Source organism: Drosophila bipectinata, chromosome XR (genome assembly GCF_030179905.1).
Source record: "Drosophila bipectinata strain 14024-0381.07 chromosome XR, DbipHiC1v2, whole genome shotgun sequence".
NCBI classification, from domain to species: domain Eukaryota; kingdom Metazoa; phylum Arthropoda; class Insecta; order Diptera; family Drosophilidae; genus Drosophila; species Drosophila bipectinata.
Window position 1 is genome coordinate 19,338,089 of NC_091735.1, and position 8,043 is coordinate 19,346,131.

At 39.5% G+C, this 8,043-nt stretch overlaps 1 protein-coding gene across 2 annotated transcripts; it reads right to left on the reverse strand.

Moving 5' to 3' along the window:
* Window positions 1–3,700: 3,700 nt before the first annotated feature.
* On the reverse strand, window positions 3,701–7,405 carry LOC138927771 (collagen alpha-1(I) chain-like). 2 transcript variants are annotated; one of them, XM_070283080.1, is made up of 2 exons: window positions 7,248–7,405; window positions 3,701–7,194 (listed from the first exon to the last, which is right to left on the reverse strand). In XM_070283080.1, the coding sequence occupies exon 2, from the start codon at window positions 6,975–6,977 to the stop codon at window positions 4,410–4,412; it is 2,568 nt and encodes an 855-aa protein (XP_070139181.1). In that variant the 5' UTR covers window positions 6,978–7,194; window positions 7,248–7,405; the 3' UTR covers window positions 3,701–4,409. The 2 variants fall into 2 exon arrangements, with proteins under 2 accessions (XP_070139181.1, XP_070139182.1); XM_070283081.1 differs by having other exon boundaries at window positions 3,701–7,189; window positions 7,248–7,394.
* Between the last annotated feature and the right edge of the window lie 638 nt (window positions 7,406–8,043).

The window sequence follows — 8,043 nt, forward strand, 5'->3', positions numbered from 1 at the left end:
CGTTTTTAAAATGTACGTGCAACACACTGCAATCAATTGCAGGACGAAAACTGCCAGGATATGGCAAGTGGGCTCAGAGGGATCTGAGGGGAGTGAGCGGGTGGGGCAGCCACACCCAAGGGAATACATGACGAATACTTGATGGTTCGGCGGTTAAAAGTGGGATGGCATTGCTATACAACTTGGCAATGGATCTTCTCCCACAATTTCCACAAAAGAAACTTGATTTATTTTTTAAAGTAAGAAAAATTGGGGAAAATGTTTAAGAATTTTTAGGAAAAAATTTAAGTTGTTTTTAGTAACTTCTTTGAAAACAGAAACAAATATTAAATATATATAAGTTTTTGTTTGACTCGAGGCTCCACTAGATGTTGTACCTTTTAAGCAATATTAGTTTTAATAAAGAACACTAACTTTTAAAAATATTCAAACTATATATTTAAATGTATATTATATAGGATATTAAAATTCAAACAAAATCATTGGAAATCGATTATAGTTAATAGCTATAATTGGAACAAACCATCAATAAAATATGTTATATAATTCACAAATATTTATGAAATAATATTAAAGAGAACTAAATATTATCCAAAGTACTTTAAAATATAAAAATAATACTGTAATACTTAAGTATAGAGATACATAGCTTATGAAATATACGAGATATAAAAGATGTAATCCAAAAAAGTAATATACTCGTTAGATCACTACTCCTACTGACTACTAAATAAAGAGATACTAAATATAAGTTTCTATTCTAAGTACAAGGAGTTAGGAGTGTTTTTTTTTTAAGAAGAACATGATTAATAAATATATGTAAGGCCTCTTTTTGAATCCCAAATTAAAAGTTAAAACGAAAACCTGAATTATTTTATTCTATTATTTTATTCTTCCTAATATCCCTGATTAATTAATCCTATAGTACCCCCAAACAAAGATGCTTTTAGTCCGAAATCCCCACACTGTTCCAACTTATAGATCTCGAATAGCTTTTAAAAATCCCCAGTGTTTATAGAAATACCTCCTTTTTTGTATAGTTTGCACTCCAACATTTCCTGTCGCCATGGACAGGACATGTACAGGACACTCTGCATCTCAGTTTGTCCATCTAACGCATTTCTAATGCCAAATCCGATGCAAAAACGTAGAACAAAAAATAGAGACAGGAACCGGAAGTTAGTTAGATACTCTAACATGCAGAAGCGCCACTCGTCGCCAAAAAAAACCTCGTTCTTTTTTTTGGAATTTTTTGTTGTTTGGTTTTTCAGTTTCCATGAGTTTCCCGATTTCCCCGAGAGTGAAATGTTTCTTTTTCGGCTTCTTGTCAAAGGAGCCTGGTAGCCTGGGAGCCAGGGCTGAGCTAAGCTAATTAAATTTTGGCCACGCGGTTGGGGGGATTGGTGGCATACAAAAAAAAAATGAAAAAAAATCAGAAAAAGTGAAAAGAACTGAACGGTACGGAAACTGAGCCAAAGTCAAAGGTCAAAGGCAAATGAGCCAAGCGCCGTTTTAATTAAAAAATTTCCACTAAGCAGCTGTGTGGATCAAAAGCTATTGCTATCACAGATGCGGCAACCGGCGACCACAAGCTGCAGGACACGAGCACCACCAACCGCCCAAGCACCCCCACTCCCCGAAGCACACACGCATCCTATCACCCACTCTTGCAGGATTAGAATCACATGTGTGCACTTGAAGAAAAATTTGGAAAATAAAAAATATATAGTTTTATTAATTATAGTCATATTATAGTCTGATACTTCAATTTTTTCTATAAGTAACTATTATATTTTATTTGTAAAGCTTATTCTTTTAAAGTGAATGTTACTATGGCTTTTATAATATCTTATAAGACTGGAAATTTTGGATAACTGTAAACTTTTCTTTCAGCAAATATATTTTTTAATTACATTTATTTGGAAATAGTCCATATTCGTAATTAACCATGCTTCATGCTTGCTTATGCATTTATATAAATTTTCAATAAAATACTAAGAAACTCGATTGATTTTGTTCTACATTTAATCTAATCTACATTTAACATTTCTTCAAGGCTTATATGGTTTCTTTTCATTTAATGCTTTTCTATTGTAATATTTAATATTCATCTCTTCAAAAAAATTATATGCGGTCTTTCAAAGCCTTAAATTTAAGCTTTTTATTGTTGAAATCTACGAAACTGTTATAAATATACATATTATATTATTAATAAAAGTTTATATGTGTAAGTAGGTATACTCATTTATTAAAGGCTATGTTTATCTTTCCTAAAGGCAATTGTTTATTTTAAATTATATTTTAAAATATATTATATTTTATATTTTCTTTTATATTAGCTCTCTTAAACTTTAGATGTCTAGTATAAATTTATTTCTGCAATCTGTGATGTGATCTTGGTTATAAGGTAGTGTCCCTATACAGTCTATAATGACCCTCTGAGATCCCTTTTCAATAAAAACAAGTGAGTTCTTAATACTCCTGAAAAATATCCATTTCTCTATATAAAACAATACAAATTTAAACATATATTAAAAAATAGTCAAAAATATACCCAAACTCTCCTAAAAATTTGAAAGTAAGTGTATTTTTTCCCAGTGTCCTGTGTATTTGTGGGTGGGTTTCTATTTAACTTAATGTGATGTGATGCATGCCCAGCGATAATCCTGTCAAATTTTCGACTAATTAAATTGTCAAATATTTTTGTTGTTTTTGGGCGTGCAGGCAGTCCTTTGCAACATCCTCAGACCTCGGTCTTCTCACTCCTGGGTCCTGTGTAGCCCAGCAGGTAACCCAAAAACCGGATCAATCCTTTTTCGGGACTTTGAGACCAATCCTTTCACTGCGGTCAGAGACTGGACCAACTGAAAGGAGTGGGCTGGCAAGGAGTGAGGCCATAAAAACATCCTTTTTTCGCCCATCCATCCTACTACTGCATACATATTTACCTCTCGCACGACTGTCTCGGGAAAATTTGTGTATTTATTTATGCACTTTGCATTGTAGTGTGTAAGTGGATGTGTGTGTGCTTCGATATTTTAGCCATAAAACCCCTTTCTCCCTTTAGCGTCTCGCTTTTCGCGTTTCCCCGAAACTCTCAGTCGTGACCCTTTCAACTTTCAACTATTCGTCCGTTTTTGGTCCTTTTGCCGCCGTGGTGTGTCTGTTTTTTTGCCAACTTGTCAGTCATTTGAACAAAACTAATTTGCATGTCATTTCTTTAGGACTCTTGAAACGGAGAAATGCACGAAATGCCTGCAAAACTTCGAGGGAGGTTTCTATAGTTTTCAAAAGGAAATAATACCTTGATAAGTATTGCCTTAATGGACCCACCCAAAATAATTACAAAATACACACATTTGTTGGAACGCACATTCTTTAATCGCATTATGATCATTGTGCGTCCAAGGATAACACGTGCAATCGAAGGCAATTTTGGGGGAGTGGAGGGGCTTCTCGGCGGCATAGTACGGGGCAAAAGGACACTCACTCAATGGCACATCCACCACATCTTTTTCTTCATCGCCCTTCTTCAGGCTATGCGGGGACTGCAGGATCATCATTCAAAACTGAAGTACACTGGCCACATACTATATATACTATATAATATATTCCTTTTCCTAATGCTTCTTGCCCCAAAAATGCCGCAATACGATAATTTGTTTGTCAAAAACACGCCAACAATTAGTGATAACTGATGATTAATGATCGATGGTAAATTTCTCCTTTTTTTTTTCGTTTTTTCCATTTCAGGTGGGGCTGGGAAAGTGGAGGATATCTATAGTCTTCCATTCTATTCAAATATTATTTTCCGGAAATTTCAAAAGAGCAGAGCTTTTCCATATATGTTCAAGAGGGCTTTATAGTACTGAGAATTTTGTTAGTCTCCTTTCGATTTAAAATTTGAAATTATTTAAAATTAACTTAAAATTTTGTCGAGCTCTTGTTTCTTCCATTACTTTTTTTTTGTAAAAGTTTCGAAAAAGCCATTTAGCTAGGGCTTGATACTTGCAGGATCTGTTTTTTAGCATTTTTTCCAATTACTTAAGAAAACGTTGTCTTACTCTTAATTTTGAAATTAGAATATTAAAATATTGCATATAGCATTAGAAATTTTGTCCTTTTCTTCAGTTTCTTAAGATTTCTTTTTTCAAAAGCAGCCATTTTTACTTTTTCTTCAATCCAAGCTCTAAAATTTTGTCAAATCCAAATAATGTTCTTTCTCTGCAGGTCTTATCCTCTTTTCTAAAATATTTGTTCTCAAAAATTTTTTAAACTTCTGGCTTACCTTTTTGGATCTTCTTCTCATTTTTTAAAAGTTCATTTATTTTCTTCGGATGGGAGGTGTGACTTTCCTTCTTCTTGGATTTCGGGGAGGGGAACGCGGTGCTGGGACGACGCTAATGATCCTAGAGAGCATCGCCATCGGGGTCTCGGGAGGACCGGTGGAGCGACAGCTTCTGCATGTAGGATTCGAGCTCCTCGGAAATTTCGGTGAGCAGCTGTTGAATGTATTGGCACAATCGCAGTATATACTGGACGTCGGCTTGTCGTAGGGATTCCGGGTATTCGGTATTGTTATCGACAATGGTATTATTCCCGATAATGGTATTATTCTCGGTTTCCTGGGTCGCTTGAGGTGCGACTTCTCTTAGTATTTCCATCTCCAGGTCCAACGCACGATCTAAAGCTTCACGGATGACGTTTGTAAAGTTGCGCAGACTCGAAGTGGTTACTCCAGATGGAGGTACGTCTACCTGAGTGGGTACTACTGGGGGCGCAGTAACTGATGATGTTGGTTCTAACAAGGCCACTTCTACAGGTTGTACTTCCAGGGGGGCTACTACATCTTCTGGTACTTCTGGTGGAAGCACATCGGAACTTGGTGCTCCTGCAGAGGGTGTTCCCACTTCGGCAGATGAAGGTGATCCTCTTACTATTGATGAAGGTGTTCCCACTTGCGCCAAGGTAGTTCCAAGAGATGATGATCCCCTCACAATCACTGAAGGTGTTCCTACTTCGGGAGAGACCGTATGTATTGAGGGTGTTCCCCCTTGCGGAAGGTTTCTTCCAAGAGAAGATAATCCCCTCACTCTTATTAAAGGTGTTCCCACTTCGGCAGAGACCGTATCTATTGAGGGTGCTCCCACTTGCGGAAGGTTTCTTCCAAGAGAAGATGATTCTCTTATTATCACTGAAGGTGTTCCCACTTCCTCAGGGGTGCATCCTACAGAACATCCTCCCATTGTTACAGGTGGAGTTCTCACTTCCGCATATGCTCTTTCCATAGAGGGTCTTCCCATTTCAGTTTGAGGTCGCTGAGGTCTCGGAAGTCGCTGAGGTCGCATTAGAGAAAAACCTGGCTCCATGGTAATGGATGTACCCCCTTCGCCGAAACCACCCTGAGGAAAGGGTGTTTCTATATCTGCATAGTTTCCTCCGAGCGAGCGTGATCCCACATCGGCGTAGCTTCCTCCGAACGGGGACCTTCTTCGATCAGAACGAGCTCCTCCAAGCGGAAATCTACCGACTTCGGCACGAGATCTTCCAACTGGTAATCCCTCTTCGCCAAAAAAACTATTTAGGGATGCTGGATCAAATTCATCGCGAGGCCTTTCATATCCCAATCGAGAGAAAGATCCTTCCATTTCGGCTCGAGATCTGACACGTGCAGGGGCACGCACTCGTCCGTTTTCCGCCAATCGTCTCTCGGGGAGTCCTCCTCCAGCCAGAGTACCCAGTATGTCGGTTATAGATGAGATTTCCGGATTTCGTTCTGCGGGTGCTCCCACCGCAGGTACTGCTTCGGTTATAGATGCTACCACTGCCTGTCTTGCCGCTCTAGAGACTCCTGCTTCGGGTACTTCCACGACAGGTTCAGCTTCTCCTCTTCCCTGTGACCCTGGTAGCCCAAGAGCTCTCGGTAGTGCTGCTCCTCTATTGATACCATGTACAGGCGCTAGTCCTTCATTTCCGGCAACAGCTCTTTGTCTAACACTTCCAACAGGCGCCATTATTTCTATAGCTTCTCCTCCGGCGCCGAAGTCCTCAAAAGGAACTCCAGCTAGTCCTTCATCTCTGGCGACAACTCTTTGTCTAACTCTTCCAACAGGCGCCATTATTTCTATAGCTTCTCCTCCGGCGCCGAAATCCTCAAGTGGAACTCCAGCTGCCGCTGCCGCCGCCGCAGCTGCTGCCGCTCCTCCTCTCAGTCTGATTCCAATGCGTAGCCTCGGTCCCAGTCCGAACGCAGCTCCAGGACCTTGTCTCGGACCAGCTCCAGCTCCCTCGCCTGCTCCTTCGCCCGGTCCTCCACCACCTGCCCCGCCACCTTCGGCTCGTCCAGCTCCCTGATGACCAAACTGTATGTACCGCTGCTGATTTAAAGGCATTACATCATTCAAAGTCAACAAATCCCGATTGCCATCACCGGCGCCGCGATACTGCGCAAAGCCAATGCGTCCCGGTACCTGGGGTTGGATCACCAGTTCGGCATCACCGCCGCCGTGGCGCGCCACACTCATCACGTGCGGCTCCCCCATTCCCAGTCCGAGACCAACGCCCATGCCCATGCCAAAGGCGAAGCCGTGATTGAAGTCCCCGATATCGCCCACGTCCCCAGCCTCACCATCATTCCGCTGGACGGGACGCCGTCGACTACCCAGGACATGGCGCATGTACCGCTCCGGATTGTGGACTATCGGCGGATCCTGTTGATCATGGGTGCCCAGGCGGCCAAGGGCTCGCATTCGTGCCTCCGCCTCCTGGCGCATCAACAGCCGATTCATGACCGGCAGCAAGTTGCGTTCGATCTCGTCGATCGTTTCCTGAGGATTGAGATTCATTGCGTCCTGCACTTGCGGTCCTTCATTGTTGTTGTTGGTATTATTGTTTTCATTGTTATCGCTGTTGTTGTTACTGGAGGATGAAGAGGCTGAAGATGTCGCTGATGATGATGGTGATGATGTCGATGCCATGTCTTCTGTGTGCTGTATGAATGTCCTAGTCCTTTACGTTTTGGTTCAAATTGTTGGCCTGTATTCGTTCTATTTCTAATTTCTCCAATTACACTTTTTTTTCCGAAAATAATCTGTTCCTATGTCAGTTCGCCTCTCACTCACTGAGTCTCTGTTGAATCTAAAATATTTCTCTGTTTTTCTGTCAATCTATTTTGAATTTTCTGTGACTCCTATTCTGAAATAAAATTTTGATCAAATTTTTCAAACTTTTTTTTTTGTTTTCCTTACAATTTTTTTCCTACATATACATATATACGCGCGTGGGTACATATATGTATGTATATATTCTGACAGGTGTCTATAAAATCTTAAAAAGGATCGCAGCGTACTTTTTGCTAACGTTGTGTACTGATGAACTCCAAACGAATATGACGCTAAATAGGTGCAAGCTCCTAAAACTTAATTCTCAAAGACTACTTTGCTACTTTTGGAGCTAAATGACTCATTGGGATTGCTAGTGGATATATCCATACACATATCGATAAATAAACTTGTCAAAAAATAGACTTTAATAAATACATATATATGCTAGTTAGTAATAAGTAAATTACTTAGAGCACATACCCACAAGAGGAATATAACATACATATATTAGTGGCATAAGTATAAATAATAAGGAACAATAACAGTGCTAATACTTTTCACGATGTTGTCATATCAGATTAAGCACGATGTATCGATAAAAGCTGTAATAGCCATGGAAAAACTCGATAACATTGCCATTAGAGCTTTTATAAGGAGAACAAAGGCGAGTTCTGGCAAAAACCGTATAAGAAAACATACTACACCACTATACTATACCATTATATTAAAATAATATGCGAATTTAAAATATGTACTTATATAATTATATAATACTTATATAATTATTACTTTAACAAAAATGGCAACTCCAAATATAAAAATCTAAGCTCATCCTAAATATACCTAGAACTTAGTATAAAACTTTAACCCTCATTTGACTTTTTTCTGATTAATCAGTGGAAATAAAACCTAAAAAAAATAACATCATTTCCTATTTACT

Bases quoted from the DNA above. Each gene is read 5' to 3' on its own strand.
- LOC138927771 (XM_070283080.1), bottom strand. From the start codon at position 6,977: ATGGCATCGACATCATCACCATCATCATCAGCGACATCTTCAGCCTCT.